General features: G+C 32.2%; 1 protein-coding gene across 1 annotated transcript in view; it reads left to right on the forward strand.

Annotated features, from left to right (window-relative positions):
- Nucleotides 1-1,232: 1,232 nt before the first annotated feature.
- The window catches only part of LOC140047761 (uncharacterized), a 64,878-nt gene continuing 48,847 nt past the window's right edge, over nucleotides 1,233-17,263 (forward strand). Inside the window, exons 1-32 of the mRNA XM_072092797.1 lie at nucleotides 1,233-1,260; nucleotides 1,628-1,738; nucleotides 2,134-2,382; nucleotides 3,104-3,343; nucleotides 3,823-4,062; nucleotides 4,843-4,970; nucleotides 5,414-5,579; nucleotides 6,560-6,790; nucleotides 7,488-7,736; nucleotides 7,928-8,167; nucleotides 8,421-8,672; nucleotides 8,946-9,185; nucleotides 9,681-9,923; nucleotides 10,168-10,401; nucleotides 10,522-10,767; nucleotides 10,886-11,125; nucleotides 11,246-11,485; nucleotides 11,577-11,816; nucleotides 12,082-12,324; nucleotides 12,425-12,658; nucleotides 12,763-13,008; nucleotides 13,115-13,354; nucleotides 13,477-13,716; nucleotides 13,876-14,115; nucleotides 14,382-14,624; nucleotides 14,724-14,957; nucleotides 15,062-15,307; nucleotides 15,416-15,655; nucleotides 15,778-16,017; nucleotides 16,177-16,416; nucleotides 16,683-16,925; nucleotides 17,025-17,258. Coding sequence (XP_071948898.1) covers nucleotides 1,233-1,260; nucleotides 1,628-1,738; nucleotides 2,134-2,382; nucleotides 3,104-3,343; nucleotides 3,823-4,062; nucleotides 4,843-4,970; nucleotides 5,414-5,579; nucleotides 6,560-6,790; nucleotides 7,488-7,736; nucleotides 7,928-8,167; nucleotides 8,421-8,672; nucleotides 8,946-9,185; nucleotides 9,681-9,923; nucleotides 10,168-10,401; nucleotides 10,522-10,767; nucleotides 10,886-11,125; nucleotides 11,246-11,485; nucleotides 11,577-11,816; nucleotides 12,082-12,324; nucleotides 12,425-12,658; nucleotides 12,763-13,008; nucleotides 13,115-13,354; nucleotides 13,477-13,716; nucleotides 13,876-14,115; nucleotides 14,382-14,624; nucleotides 14,724-14,957; nucleotides 15,062-15,307; nucleotides 15,416-15,655; nucleotides 15,778-16,017; nucleotides 16,177-16,416; nucleotides 16,683-16,925; nucleotides 17,025-17,258 — 7,180 coding nt within the window. The remainder of the gene's footprint in view (nucleotides 1,261-1,627; nucleotides 1,739-2,133; nucleotides 2,383-3,103; nucleotides 3,344-3,822; nucleotides 4,063-4,842; nucleotides 4,971-5,413; nucleotides 5,580-6,559; nucleotides 6,791-7,487; nucleotides 7,737-7,927; nucleotides 8,168-8,420; nucleotides 8,673-8,945; nucleotides 9,186-9,680; nucleotides 9,924-10,167; nucleotides 10,402-10,521; nucleotides 10,768-10,885; nucleotides 11,126-11,245; nucleotides 11,486-11,576; nucleotides 11,817-12,081; nucleotides 12,325-12,424; nucleotides 12,659-12,762; nucleotides 13,009-13,114; nucleotides 13,355-13,476; nucleotides 13,717-13,875; nucleotides 14,116-14,381; nucleotides 14,625-14,723; nucleotides 14,958-15,061; nucleotides 15,308-15,415; nucleotides 15,656-15,777; nucleotides 16,018-16,176; nucleotides 16,417-16,682; nucleotides 16,926-17,024; nucleotides 17,259-17,263) is intronic.

The raw sequence follows: 17,263 nt of genomic DNA on the forward strand, positions 1-17,263 counted from the left end.
TGTGGCGGTGGGTGTACCCAAAGAATATTCTTTGGTGTACCCTAGGTTGGTATGAAGTGTCAATGTATGACGTGCCATATTCCCTGTACAGAATATCCTGGCGTCTATGATACGTATAGCGTCATATTTTTTCTCAATACTATATTGTAATTTAGTTTTCAATTGTTTTATAATGATTATTAATTACATCATATTCTGAGTCTGATTTTGTAATATGTAAGTAAGTGTCCATTTTTTTTTTCTTGGTGAAAAGGAAGTGTATTTTATATTCCTCCCCTGAATTTAATAGCCTCTAGCATGATTTTATCATCTATTTATTGCCATGTTTTTAAATTATATATATATATTTTTTTTAAATTGTAAACCCACGCAAGAAAAAAAAGTATTTTAGTTAACAATAATGAATGACTTTATTTTTTTTATTTGTAGGCCTAATTCTATCTGGTTTTTCTACAAATAAATAGATCTCTATTTTGTTTTCTCTGCAGCTGACCCTTGCTCCCCGTCACCCTGTATGAATGGGGGTGAATGTATGGATGAAGGAGGTGGCAACTACACATGTGATTGTAGTAACACCAACTACTATGGTGATGATTGTGAAACATGTAAGTGCTACCTGCCATCTCTCGCGCATAATGCGTGTACAGTATGCATGAGTCTCGTGCAAGTCTGCCCATGAGTCTCATGCATGAGGGCTGTTATTTTTGGTCTCGCCTATTTCTTGAACATCCATAAAATTATTCAGAAAAAAACATAAAAGAAAAAATTTAACTTGCCTATTTTGAAGAAAAAATAACATAGGCCTTGTTATCAATAAATTTAAACATAGATTAGCCAAAGCCTGGTGTTTATTTAAAATGGATACAGGGTTAGATCCAAGACACAACTTTAATTGCGCTGACTACTAGCTGCCTTATGGGAGTATGTTTTCATATGTGTTTGCTCCAAAAAATGATCAGAGTATTATATGTGCAGCGCATTGTATTTTATGCTTGATCGCCTAACTACTCCATGGAAAATTCAACATAAAGGATGCAGTTTTTTGCAATTATATTGAGTTATTGCACTTTTTTCAATTATTGTCTCGTGCATTGGCCATTGAAAAAGTTAATGATAAAGTTTCTCTTGTACTTAATTTTCAGTTAACCCTTGCTCTGGAGCTGCATGTATGAATGGTGGGACTTGCAATGATCTAGGAAATGGCAACTTCACTTGTAATTGCACAAGTGTCTATGAGGGAGCAACATGTGAAACTTGTAAGTTGAACACAGTAATATTATACCTTGTCTGTTTTTGAGGTATTTATCCAATCAAAAATTCAAGCGGCTTTATATGTGTCCTAGCATTTTGTCAGAACATTTTTCTTGCCAACTAATAATGAAATCATTTAAATGATATTTAATTCAGTTGTGTTATAAAAAACATAAATGTTTTGTAATACTTTGTATTATTTTCGTGACTCGACTCCACCTCGTTGAGCGGTAAATCTTTCAACACATGAAAATATTCACACAAGATTATTTATTTTTATAATGTAATATTTTTTTTATTATTTTTCATAATATGTAATTGACCTAATTTTTTTTTTCATAATATGTAATTGAGTGTAATATTGTTTATTTTTTAGATAATCCCTGTTTATTGGAGCCTTGTGAGAATGGTGAATGTTATATTCTTATGAATGTTGCAACTTGTAATTGCACAGGAACTGGCTATGATGGCACTGCGTGTGAACAAGGTATATTTAATACAGTGGCAGGCTTACAGTAGCTTAGTCTAGGCGTAGGCCTAGCCTCACATAATAGCAGATTTACAGTATGTGTTAACTTTTCATTATTATTTGCTTGGTTCCACAATGGACACAACCCAGATATGTAAGCTTGCCGTGAGTAATGTTATCAATCACAACACGCTTGTGATTGGTCAACTCACTTGCTTCTAAATGGAAGCTTTAATATTTCAGACTCTTTAGTGTGGACGCCTGTATTAGAATTGTATCTTGGAGATGCTTAGATTATTGGGAATGGTATGCAATCTGTGATGAGGAGAAAAAAATAAGTGTACTATAAAACAAAGAAAGCCTGTCTCAGATGTTCTTGGTTGTATTTACAAACTGTTTTTATTTTCATTTAGATGTTGAGGATCCTGTGTTAATATGCCCCGGCCCATACTCGTACAACACACCACTAGGAGAAGCCAATATCACACTAGAAGATTTTGCAGTTAATGTAACAGTGTCTGATAATTCTGGAGAAACCCTAAGTACTACATCAGACTTTCCTGCTAATGGTGTGTTTGTAATTGGAGAAACAACAATTACTTACGAAGCTCAAGATTCCACTGGTAACATGGGGTCATGCAGTGTTGTTGTTACTATATATGGTAAAATGTTTTAATTCTAATTATAAAAACCAAGATAAATATCTCACTGATAAACAATGAAACTTTTTAATCCAGAAACCCATACATTTTTACAAAATTGTTAAAAAACCTTCTTTATTAAGAATTAAATGACGATATGGAATGAAAAATGAAATAGATCTACTTCAGTTTCCTTCAAATGCTCTACAGACCATCTACCTAAAAGGGGATAGGATTGTAGAAAGCTATACATTTGTCACAAAATTAGGGTAGAGTTTAAAAATAATTATTTTTGGGGGATCTACCTCTTTTTTTACTTATTTTACCCTATTCTACCTTTTCACATCTGCATAAAATTGTTACAACTTGTTATAAGTTGTAATTAGGTTTGATCTCCTGACTTATTACATGTTTTCACACACGCATACGTGAAAAGAATCGCGCTATTTGATTACTATGATTGGTCAGTTAATACCAGGGCAATACATTACATTAAGAACTCGGAACATCTTGGAACAAAAACACAGGCCTCTTGTTGGTGTGTTTTTCTTCTAAGATTTCACAAGGGACCACTGTGAAATCATAGGAGATTTTCCACAAAATTGTCTTCACACTATGCAAACCTGGTTACAACTTGTTACAAGTTGTTACATTTTGCAGATGTGAAAAGGGTATAAGTAACCAAATTACCCTTCTTCAACTAAAGATATCCCTTCTAATGTTATACAATTGTTCTTTACAGATATGGAAAGTCCAGATATCACATGTCCATCGTCAGACACAGTAACAACCGATGACGGTTTACCTGGAGCAGAGTATAACTACACAGTGTTGGTAGAGGATAATTCAAATGAAGTGATACCACCTGTGTGCTCTCTGTTATCTGGGTCACTGTTTCCAATCGGTGAAAACATGGTCATGTGTAATGCCACAGATTCATCTAATAACAATGCTTATTGTAACTTTACTATCACAGTTGAAGGTATGCAGCAATACAGATATTTTATTATCATAAAAACCAAACCTGTCATTATGGTGTATAACATCCTTGTTTGCGAAAAAGAAATATTTATTTTTAAATTTTGTAATTGTATGAATGCGCCATCGCAAGTGTCTAAATTCATTCATTCATTTATTGATATCTATAATCTATAAATATACTTTTGTATTCGCTAGTAAACCTTTGTTGTTGCAAAAAAATCTCGCTAGCATATTGAGCAACCAAACACCAAGCAAGAAAATTAATTTAATTCTACAAAAAGTAGAATTTACAGGGATCAAACCTCAAGTACTTCTGCTAGACTAAAAAGTACAACCAGCACACATTTGCTAGTTTTTGAAGTTTATACAATTATGATGAATATACTAGAACTAGAACGGACATTTTGAGCTTAGAATTTCGTCTTCTTTTTTATTTTGTCAATTATGATAATTATATTCAATTAATTCTGATTATTACAGATGAAGAAGATCCGCTTATTACATGCCCTAGTGACATTTATCTACTGAGCGACGTTGGAGTTAAAACACTGAATGTAACTTGGGATCCAGTTAATGCAACTGATAATTCAGGAATGGTTACCTTTACAAATGAATACAACAGTGGTGATGCTTTCCCTGTTGGTACAACTGAAGTTATTTTTTATGTCGACGACCCTTCTGGAAACACAAATAATTGTTCATTTGATGTCCTAATTAGAGGTAAGAGCAGCAGAATTTGAAGTCGCTATTTCCAATAAATGAATAGCATTCATTCATATTTTTAATTCTAATGTAAGACGATAATTTTTAAATAGTTTTATATTTTTAACAGTTTTTTTTTATTTTTAACTTTTTATCTTGTATTCAATCTGTTATAATACTGCACGTTTTAAATTGTTGCAACATTTTTTATTTTTGTTTTTTATTGTTGTTTTAATCTACCAAGCAAAGTGAATTTCCATTTTTATGGACAAATAAAATTTCTTGAATCTTGAATCTTTCGAGACGAGTAAGGCTGGTGTACTATTTCACACACAGCCACTGTCACAAAGTCATCATATAATATACTGGGTCCTCTGGGAGAACAGTTTTTGACTGAAGAGGCTACCCAGTATAAAGAATAAATAATAACAAATAATAAAGTTACAAATAAAAACAATTAGGTAGGCCTACTATTAATGCCATCGCTGCCACCACGCCAGTGTTGAGGACAGTGCTCTACACATGGTAATCACACGAGAGACACGGGCATGACTATAAGGATCAACTTTTAATAACTCTTTCTGTAATATATCAACCGTAATGGTAATTACAACTAGATAACAGCAAACATAAGAATGGTGCGCGTAAAGAGCGACATTGGTGTAGTGCTCAATTCACCACCCAAAAGGACTCCACCAGAAAGAAAGTCTGAGGAAAAAATAATAAGAAACAAGGTATACTTTATTAACTCAAATTCAAATGTCAAGCTAGCAGCTAATGTGTTGTGTTTTTTTTTAGCTAAAAAGACATATTCAATTACTATGACATTCTATGAAATCAATGGAAATAATTACACATTCACCGATGCTCTGAACAATCAAACATCCGACACCTATATGAATTTGGAGAATAGTGTGTGTGAATCTGTAAGTTTTTATTTATATTTTAAAATGAAATATAATGTACTGCAGTCTTTTTGTTTTACAAGAGTCATCTAATAATAATATTTATTTGCTTGTTTCGACTTTTCATATCATTTTTTTTGTTTTCATTTATTTCCTATTATATGTGTTCTTGTTATACTGTAACATATGGTGAAAGTCAATAAATGAATTGGGATAGACACTTGCGATGGTGTCTTCATACAAGAATAGAAAATTTAAAAATAAATACTTATACAAAAAAAAGGGAAAAGAAAATTTGATTATTATAGAGATGCAGTTCAACTTGGTCAGGGTGTAAGAACAACAAGTTAAGTTTAAACTCTCTTAAGTGTAAATCAATGCAATTGACTAGATTAACTCGGCATAGTAACAACTGCAGTGCATATTACACTTTTTTAAAGTACCTGTTAACTTTTGTTTTCTAGGTTTCTCACCTAAACCCAGATATGTGTACAGTAACGGACTTCACAAGCGGTTCAGTTGTTGCTGACTTTACACTTGATTTTGAGCCAGATAATACTCTAGACTCTGTTGAGGCAATAGAGAACGCTGTTGAAACTAATTTTACTCTAGTGGATATAAATGTTGAATGTATGTACTAATGTTTTGTTTGTCTTGTGTGGGTTCGTCACACTTTTATTATCATACTCTGTTATAAATATATATTTTAAGCATATTTTTTCCGCTCGTTTATATGTTACAACGTTAAAGGTAGTTGTAATAAAAACATTTGTTGTATATACATAAAATTATTGATATTGATGTTTTTAAAACCATATTTGCATTCGTTCATTTTTTTTAAAGTAATTTAAATATATAAAATAAGTAATAAAATGGCAAAAACAAGACGATAATAATAATAAATAATAATAAATTGAATTTATAAAGCGTTTTATAATGACAGAAACAAACTCTAAGCGCTGTACATAAAAATAACAGAAACATCTGGTCAGCTTAATCTAAAACAATCAATACCAAAAATTACTATACAAATAATATACAAGCGAGAACAGTCTTAAAATACACATAGATTGATTGATAAAAATTGATTAAAAACATACTTTTGACATTATTCTATAATGTGTTCATGTAATGATGTTATACTAATGTTTTATCATGGTTTATATTTATAAAATCACTAAATTTCAGGGGTCTTAAAGCCTGTTTAGCCCCGCCTAAATCCACGCCTGATGATATATGTCAAAGACACTTAAACATGCACAAAACTTTCTAACTGTTATCAGCATTATAGAAGTTGCTTTGTGACTGGACATTAACTGACCATGCTAGTCACACAATTCCCAGAGTAGGGGATATTCTAGTACGAGTACATCTCAGCTTTGTTAACATCATTTATTTATTACAGTGACTCATACACGTCTACATTGAAACAAACTCAAATTATATTTTATTGCAGTAAACAATTATAGTTACTGCAGTAAACTGCATTAGAATAATTTTGAATTGATTTTTTATTTACACATCAATGACTAAACATTGTGTTTGCAATTTTTGAACTTTGAAACTTGTCTACTTCCTTTCATTCAGTTAACTGTATTTGTAAATTTCAGATTTGAATAAGCCAAGTATAACATGTCCACAAACTAGCAGTACTTCAATGGGAGAGGATTGTGTTGCAGATCTTAATGTTACTGTGATTAGTACTGATCACATTGGTAATGTGTTAGAAGCTGACTGTTCACCGACAGACTTTAATACTCCTGGCAATCATTCTGTCATGTGTAATGTCACAGACATGGAAAACAACTTTGCATCATGCACATTCTTTTACTACATCACAGGTAACAACTAATTTTATTCATTCAACTCAATCTTTTATTTCCGAATATCTGGTCCATAGAAAGTAAAAGTATATATAAATTAATTAAAAATAAACAAGACTGTTCAACAAACAAATAAACAATGTTATGTCTGGTTACCATTTGAAGTGTATAGTAAAAGCAAGTCTTAAAGATATATTGTCCACCTAAAAACAGTTGTAACATTTTTTTTTTAATATGCAATTTTAATGTCACATAATAAATATTTTGCTTTGACCAAAATTGGAATTGGATTACTAAAAAAAACTGTAATAAAAAGCAATAAATACTCAAATTGAATTGAATTTAACCGTTTGTTTTGTTTTGTTATAAGTGAAAAAACTTTATAAATAAGTTTTAACTTTAATTATTGAGAATCTTTTAAATGGCATATCAAATTATTTTTTTTAGTAATCATCATTTTTCATGGTTTTGAAGACAGCAGCATTTTTGCCTAATTGACAATGTTTACCAGATTGGTTTTAAAGATATGAAATACTGTTATGGAATGAAAGTCTCGTCTCGCAAAACTATTTTTATTATTCGTCTACCTAAATAGCAGCAGATATACCAAAACCCAATAAAATAGATGATCATAAACTGTATTTTACTTAAATATAAAAGTATACTTAGTCTACTTTTTGAAACATTTGTTTAACACTTCATTTGTAATTTGCAGATGAACTTGAGCCAAATGTTACCTGCCCAGATAACTTTGAAATATGTGCAGATCCAGGAATTGATTCAGTAAATGCCACTTGGTATTCAGCCAATGCAACTGACAACTGTTGTGATAGTTCCAGTATCAACATAACTGCCAACTATACCAGTGGAGATCCTCTTATACTTGGTGAATACACTGTAGGATATGCAGCTACTGATTGCTATGACAACATCAATTACTGTCAATTCACAGCTGAAGTAAAAGGTAAAACAATATGGTTTATCTTCACTTTATCAGTTTTTTTTACAGTTTGATAATGTATGCAGAGATTAAGTATTACAGTCATCTCATTATCTATGATAACTATTGAATCTGAATCTGATAATTAGGTTTGGATCAAGCAAAGTAAAGTATTTTGACTTTTGTAAATGCTTATACTGTATCTACTTATTTAGATTGTGAGGATCCAGTTCTTGATTGTCCATCTGATCAAGATGTATATGCTGATTCTGATTGTCTTGCTGTTGCTACTTGGCCGGCGCCCATCGTCACTGACAACTCTGGGGAATCTTTCATGTCTGAATGTGATTATGTCAATGGTAGCATATTCTCTGATTTAAATACAACGATTACCTGTAATGCTACTGATAACTATGGCAATACTGGATACTGTACCTTCAATGTCTTAATAGTTGGTAAGATATTTTGTTAAATATACTTTTATTATTATTATATACTTTTACACAATGCAAATTGACAGACAAGGTAAAAAGCAAGCAAAACAAATCAAAAACACTTAGTTACAATTAAAAAATGATGCTAAAATTGCACTAAATACATGACTATTCCTATAGATTAATAAATTATTTAAAAAGTATATTTTATTATGAATATCTTGCAGTCCCATTATGTGTGATTTAATACTATCATTTTGTTTTTATTTCCCAGATGAAATTGCTCCTAATGTAACTTGCCCAGATAATATTGAGATGGTGTGTAGTGACCCAGGAAGTGATTCCACAAATGTCACTTGGTATTCAGCCAATGCAACTGACAACTGTTGTGATAGTTCCAGTATCAACATAACTTCCAACTATACCAGTGGTGATTTGTTTTCACTTGGTGTATACACTGTAGGATATGCAGCTACTGATTGCAATGATAATACTGGTTATTGTCAATTTACAGTTGAAATTATAGGTAAACTATTTTTCTGTCTGTTTTGATATTAGTTGTTTTACCTTTGTATAACTTATATAATATTGTAATTTTTTCACAATGGACATCCATAACAATTAAATGTATTTCATTGTACAGTGTTGAATTTATTATATTAACTGATTATTTTAATGTTATCATTGATATTGGCAGATTTATTGCGAGACTTTCTTTACATGGAATTTCTAAGCTCTCTTCATTCATAAGCTCACAACTAAGGATGAAAATTGTTTTTTTAAATAATTATTTCCACAGATTGTGAACCCCCAGAGCTTGAGTGTCCACCAACAGTTTCTGTACAAGGTGATGAAGATTGCAATGCAAATGCTACGTGGGAAGCGCCCTCTGTCACAGACAACTCTGGAGGCATGTTTGAACCAGTCTGTAACTATGCTAACGGAAGCACCTTTATTGAATACAGTACTATTGTTACCTGCAGTGCTACTGATGATTATGGCAACACAGGCAACTGTAGCCTTAATGTAACCATCTATGGTAAGAGTTGTAGTTTCCTAAAATCTCACAGTTAGATTAAAATTCTAAATTTAGTAATAAAAACAAATTTCATTTCATTCTCCTTTCTTATAACATTAGTCTTTGCCACCCATTGGTCAATTAAAAAATAATGTGAAAATAATTTGTAATTGCTGTTATGAGAACAGAATCATGCTCATGAAAATGATCAATTTAATTGAAATGATAAATTCTTTAAAATATTTATTTTGTCTTAAATTAATCAGTGGATCTTTTGCCTGTTGTAGGATGATTTGCATTGATAAATTTAGACTGCAAACGTTAAACGGTAGTCCTAAGGGGTTTTCACACCTGCTCTAGTCTGACTTTCAGGTTTATGTCAGACTGGCCCTTTAATACTATTGTACTACTAATTTGTAAGGTGGGTTTATGTTAGCATTAAGTAATAGAAAAATTCAATCATTTCTTTTGTAATGTGTATTAAATGCTACATGTTTCTATTTTATCTAACTATAGATGATACACCTCCAGTAATGAGCTGTCCAAGTGATATAGAAACATGTGCTGACATTAATTCAATAATGGCATCAGTTTATTGGGAACCAGTAAATGCTACAGACAATTGCTGTGAATATGTCAACATAACATCCAATTACACATCTGGAGATTCTTTTGAGATTGGTGAAAATGTAGTAACATATTATGGAACTGACTGCAGTGAAAACAGTGCCTTGTGTTATTTCAATATTACTGTGTTAGGTCAGTTTTTTTCATTGATTAAAATTAAATTAAACAGCCAGAGGATCGTTTATAGTCTGTTTTAAGGAACCTCAAACAACAATGTTTGATCCTAAAATTTAGAAAATCTATCACTACAGTATCTATCCCAATTCTGCCCATTTTTTAGGTTTTTACTTGCTATAACTGTTTTCTATATTCTAGAATATTCACTGTTTCCTTTACTATTTTTTGTACGATGATAAATTTTATCTCTATTTGATAGATTGCCAAGCTCCAAACTTGACCTGTTCTGATGACCTCACTTTTTATGCTGATGAAACATGCTATGCTTATGCCAACTGGAGCGTGACAGCAGAAGATAATTATGATGGTGGTGTTGATGTGATCTGTGATCATATTCATGATGACTATGTTTTTGGTAACTACACAGTAGTCTGTAATGCAACAGACATGGCTGGCAACACTGGGAACTGCTCTTTTGAATTCTTCATCCTTGGTGAGTACTTATAAAACATTTTTATTGACAAAAAAATATTCATGAGAAAACATAAAGTATATAATTTAAATCTAGTTATTTGTTTTAATACTAAATTATATGCCTTTTTATTTCTTTTAGATATTATTTCACCAAATATAACATGTCCGGATGACATCACTGTTGACACTGAAATGGGAATCAATTCTGCAATTGTAACATGGGAATCTGCAGTTGCTACTGATAACTGTTGTGGAGATGACATTGAATTAACTCATAATTCTACAAATGGCACTAGTTTTAATATAGGAGTTACAATAATAGAATACACAGCAGTGGACTGTAATGGAAATGAGGACCAGTGTATCTTCTACATTGAAGTTGAAGGTAAGACATAAACTTTGCATAAACTCTTACATTCAGCAAAATTGTATTTATCAATTATATGAACCACGCTTGAAATTAAATGTTAATTTTGATCAATTTCTTCTTTTCCATTTTTTAGATAATGAAGCACCTGTCCTTATATGCCCTGAAAACCAGAACTTAACCTTTGATTGGGACTGTTTGGCAACTGCCACCTGGATGCCACCAAATGTCACAGACAACTCTGGAGATGTTTTTATGCCATTTTGTGATTATGAGAGTGGACAGACACTTACAGACTATGTTAACATTGTAACCTGTAATGCTACTGATGATTATGACAACACTGGAAATTGTTCATTTACAATTACAATTTATGGTAATTACTTTTGTCTAAACAGTTTATTGTTGAATTATTGCTGTAGTCATCTCCTCTTGTGTCATACATTCATTAAACTAATTATTTGTTGACAATTACACTTAGTTTGTTAACTTACAGATGAACGTGAGCCAAATGTTACCTGTCCTGATGACTTTGAAATATGTACAGATCCAGGAATTGATTCAGTCAATGCCACTTGGTATTCAGCCAATGCAACTGACAACTGTTGTGATGCCAACATAACTTCCAACTATACCAGTGGAGATCCTCTTACATTTGGTGAATACACTGTAGGATATGCAGCTACTGATTGCAATGATAATACTGGTTATTGTCAATTTACAGTTGAAGTTACAGGTAAAATTATGCTGTTTGATATTTAGTATTAAATATAAAAACATTAACTGTTGGAAATATGGTTTGATTATTAAATTGTATTAACTTTTAGATTGTGAGCCTCCAATTCTTGTCTGTCCGCCAAGCCAGAATTTAACAGGTGACGAATATTGTACAACAAATGCCACATTCATGCTACCAAGTGTCACAGACAACTCTGGGGATAATTTTACTGCATTTTGTGACTATGAGAGTGGGCAGACATTTTCTGGTCAGATGACCCTGGTAACCTGCAATGCTACCGACAACTATGATAACACTGGAAACTGTACCTTCACAATCAACATCTATGGTATGATTACAGATTTTATTTTAACTGTTTTAAGATTGATTTTTTAGTCAAAAATTAATATTTTATTCTTTTATCTGCAATTGTATTATGATACGAGAATGAGGTCAAAAGATTACAGGTAAAGAAAACTCAACAAGAAGCATACATTAAGATTTCAAATGACCTTAGCGAGAGATACCAAGGAATTTATCTTATAAACGCAATTTAAGGTTTTATAACATGTGAAGTAAAAGCAACATGTTTCCATTATTTTATCTAACTGTAGATGATACACCTCCAGTAATGAGCTGTCCAAGTGATATAGAAACATGTGCTGACACTAATTCAATAATGGCAATAGTTTATTGGGAACCAGTAAATGCTACAGACAATTGCTGTGAATATGTCAACATAACATCCAATTACACATCTGGAGATTCTTTTGAGATTGGTGAAAATGTAGTAACATATTATGGAACTGACTGCAGTGAAAACAGTGCCTCATGTTATTTCAATATTACTGTGTTAGGTGAGTAATATTAGTATGACATAATCAGTTTTGTATATTTTGGTTTTTTTTATAATCTGTTATTACTTATTTCTATTTTTTTTTACTCATCTGCATTTAGATTGCCAAGCTCCAAACTTGACCTGTCCTGATGACATCACTTTTTATGCTGATGAAACATGCTATGCTTATGCCAACTGGAGCCTAACAGCAGAAGATAATTATGATGGTGATGTTGATGTGTTCTGTGATCGTAGTCATGATAACTATGATTTTGGTAACTACACAGTAGTCTGTAATGCAACAGACATGGCTGGCAACATTGCAAACTGCTCTTTTGAATTCTTCATCCTTGGTGAGTACTTAAAAAAAAAACTATTTATGAGAAAACATAGAGTATATAATTTGAATGTAGTTATTTGTTTTAATATGAAACTATATTCCTTTTTATTTCTATAGATATTATTTCACCCAATATAACATGTCCGGATGACATCACTGTTGACACTGAAATGGGAATCAATTCTGTAATAGTGACCTGGGATTCTGCAGTTGCTACTGATAACTGTTGTGGAGATGACATTGACATATCTTCTAATGTTACAAATGGCACTAGTTTTAATATAGGAGTTACATGGGTAGGATACACAGCAGTGGACTGTAATGGAAATGAGGACCAGTGTATCTTCTACATTGAAGTTGAAGGTAAGACATGAGCTTTGCAATAACCATCTTCAGCAAAATTGTCTTTATTAATTGTATGAACCACCCTTGAAATAAAATTTTATCATTTTCTTCTTTTTTTTTTTAGATAATGAAGCACCTTTCCTTATATGCCCTGAAAACCAGAACTTAACATTTGATTGGGACTGTTTGGCAACTGCCTATTGGCTGCCACCAAATGTCACCGACAACTCTGGAGATGTTTTTACACCATTTTGTGATTATGAGAGTGGACAGACACTTACAGATTATGTTAACATTGTAACCTGTAATGCTACTGATGATTATGACAACACTGGAAATTGTTCATTTACAATTACAATTTATGGTAATGACTTTTGTCCAAACATTTTATTGTTGAGTTATTGCTGTAGTCATTTCATCTTGTGTAATACATTCATTAAACTAAATATTTGTTGACAATTATACTTCATTTTTTTATTCTTACAGATGAACGTGAGCCAAATATTACCTGCCCAGATGACTTTGAAATATGTACAGATCCAGGAATTGATTCAGTAGGTGCCACTTGGTATTCAGCCAATGCAACTGACAACTGTTGTGATGCCAACATAACTTCCAACTATACCAGTGGAGATCATCTTTCACTTGGTGAATACACTGTAGGATATGCAGCTACTGATTGCAATGATAATACTGGTTATTGTCAATTTACAGTTGAAGTTACAGGTAAAATTATGCTGTTTGATATTTAGTATTCAACCTGTTAGTGGCGGTTTCATCGCTGTTGGTTGTCAACTGAATAAAATAAAATAAAAATAAAAATTAAATATAAAAACTTTAACTGTTGGAAATATGGTTTGATTATTAAATTGTATTAACTTTTAGATTGTGAGCCTCCAGTTCTTGTCTGTCCGCCAAGCCAGAATTTAACAGGTGACGAATATTGTACAACAAATGCCACATTCATGCTACCAAGTGTCACAGACAACTCTGGGGATAATTTTACTGCATTTTGTAACTATGAGAGTGGGCAGACATTTTCTGGTCAGATGACCCTGGTAACCTGCAATGCTACCGACAACTATGATAACACTGGAAACTGTACCTTCACAATCAACATCTATGGTATGATTACAGATTTTATTTTAACTGTTTTAAGATTGATTTTTTAGTAAAAAATTAATATTTTATTCTTTTATCTGCAATTGTATTATGATACGAGAATGAGGTCAAAAGATTACAGGTAAAGAAAACTCAACAAGAAGCATACATTAAGATTTCAAATGACCTTTGCGAGAGATACCCAAGAATTTTTCTTATAAAACGCAATTTAAGGTTTTATAACATGTGAAGTAAAAGCAACATGTTTCCATTATTTTATCTAACTGTAGATGATACACCTCCAGTAATGAGCTGTCCAAGTGATATAGAAACATGTGCTGACACTAATTCAATAATGGCATCAGTTTATTGGGAACCAGTAAATGCTACAGACAATTGCTGTGAATATGTCAACATAACATCCAATTACACATCTGGAGATTCTTTTGAGATTGGTGAAAATGTAGTAACATATTATGGAACTGACTGCAGTGAAAACAGTGCCTCATGTTATTTCAATATTACTGTGTTAGGTGAGTAATATTAGTATGACATAATCAGTTTTGTATATTTTGGTTTTTTTTATAATCTGTTATTACTTATTTCTATTTTTTTTACTCATCTGCATTTAGATTGCCAAGCTCCAAACTTGACCTGTCCTGATGACATCACTTTTTATGCTGATGAAACATGCTATGCTTATGCCAACTGGAGCCTAACAGCAGAAGATAATTATGATGGTGATGTTGATGTGTTCTGTGATCGTATTCATGATAACTATGATTTTGGTAACTACACAGTAGTCTGTAATGCAACAGACATGGCTGGCAACATTGCAAACTGCTCTTTTGAATTCTTCATCCTTGGTGAGTACTTAAAAAAAAAACTATTTATGAGAAAACATAGAGTATATAATTTGAATGTAGTTATTTGTTTTAATATGAAACTATATTCCTTTTTATTTCTATAGATATTATTTCACCCAATATAACATGTCCGGATGACATCACTGTTGACACTGAAATGGGAATCAATTCTGTAATCGTGACCTGGGATTATGCAGTTGCTACTGATAACTGTTGTGGAGATGACATTGACATATCTTCTAATGTTACAAATGGCACTAGTTTTAATATAGGAGTTACATGGGTAGAATACACAGCAGTGGACTGTAATGGAAATGAGGACCAGTGTATCTTCTACATTGAAGTTGAAGGTAAGACATGAGCTTTGCAATAACCATCTTCAGCAAAATTGTCTTTATTAATTGTATGAACCACCCTTGAAATAAAATTTTATCATTTTCTTCTTTTTTTTTTTTTAGATAATGAAGCACCTTTCCTTATATGCCCTGAAAACCAGAACTTAACATTTGATTGGGACTGTTTGGCAACTGCCTATTGGCTGCCACCAAATGTCACCGACAACTCTGGAGATGTTTTTACACCATTTTGTGATTATGAGAGTGGACAGACACTTACAGATTATGTTAACATTGTAACCTGTAATGCTACTGATGATTATGACAACACTGGAAATTGTTCATTTACAATTACAATTTATGGTAATGACTTTTGTCCAAACATTTTATTGTTGAGTTATTGCTGTAGTCATTTCATCTTGTGTAATACATTCATTAAACTAAATATTTGTTGACAATTATACTTCATTTTTTTATTCTTACAGATGAACGTGAGCCAAATATTACCTGCCCAGATGACTTTGAAATATGTACAGATCCAGGAATTGATTCAGTAAATGCCACTTGGTATTCAGCCAATGCAACTGACAACTGTTGTGATGCCAACATAACTTCCAACTATACCAGTGGAGATCATCTTTCACTTGGTGAATACACTGTAGGATATGCAGCTACTGATTGCAATGATAATACTGGTTATTGTCAATTTACAGTTGAAGTTACAGGTAAAATTATGCTGTTTGATATTTAGTATTCAACCTGTTAGTGGCGGTTTCATCGCTGTTGGTTGTCAACTGAATAAAATAAAATAAAAATAAAAATTAAATATAAAATCTTTAACTGTTGGAAATATGGTTTGATTATTAAATTGTATTAACTTTTAGATTGTGAGCCTCCAGTTCTTGTCTGTCCGTCAAGCCAGAATTTAACAGGTGACGAATATTGTACAACAAATGCCACATTCATGCTACCAAGTGTCACAGACAACTCTGGGGATAATTTTACTGCATTTTGTGACTATGAGAGTGGGCAGACATTTTCTGGTCAGATGACCCTGGTAACCTGCAATGCTACCGACAACTATGATAACACTGGAAACTGTACCTTCACAATCAACATCTATGGTATGATTACAGATTTTATTTTAACTGTTTTAAGATTGATTTTTTAGTAAAAAATTAATATTTTATTCTTTTATCTGCAATTGTATTATGATACGAGAATGAGGTCAAAAGATTACAGGTAAAGAAAACTCAACAAGAAGCATACATTAAGATTTCAAATGACCTTAGCGAGAGATACCAAGGAATTTATCTTATAAAACGCAATTTAAGGTTTTGTAACATGTGAAGTAAAAGCAACATGTTTCCATTATTTTATCTAACTGTAGATGATACACCTCCAGTAATGAGCTGTCCAAGTGATATAGAAACATGTGCTGACACTAATTCAATAATGGCATCAGTTTATTGGGAACCAGTAAATGCTACAGACAATTGCTGTGAATATGTCAACATAACATCCAATTACACATCTGGAGATTCTTTTGAGATTGGTGAAAATGTAGTAACATATTATGGAACTGACTGCAGTGAAAACAGTGCCTCATGTTATTTCAATATTACTGTGTTAGGTGAGTAATATTATTATGACATAATCAGTTTTGTATATTTTGGTTTTTTTTATAATCTGTTATTACTTATTTCTATTTTTTTTACTCATCTGCATTTAGATTGCCAAGCTCCAAACTTGACCTGTCCTGATGACCTCACTTTTTATGCCGATGAAACATGCTATGCTTATGCCAACTGGAGCCTAACAGCAGAAGATAATTATGATGGTGATGTTGATGTGATCTGTGATCGTATTCATGATAACTATGATTTTGGTAACTACACAGTAGTCTGTAATGCAACAGACATGGCTGGCAACATTGCAAACTGCTCTTTTGAATTCTTCATCCTTGGTGAG

Source organism: Antedon mediterranea, chromosome 4 (assembly GCF_964355755.1).
Source record: "Antedon mediterranea chromosome 4, ecAntMedi1.1, whole genome shotgun sequence".
Taxonomy (NCBI): Eukaryota; Metazoa; Echinodermata; class Crinoidea; order Comatulida; family Antedonidae; genus Antedon; species Antedon mediterranea.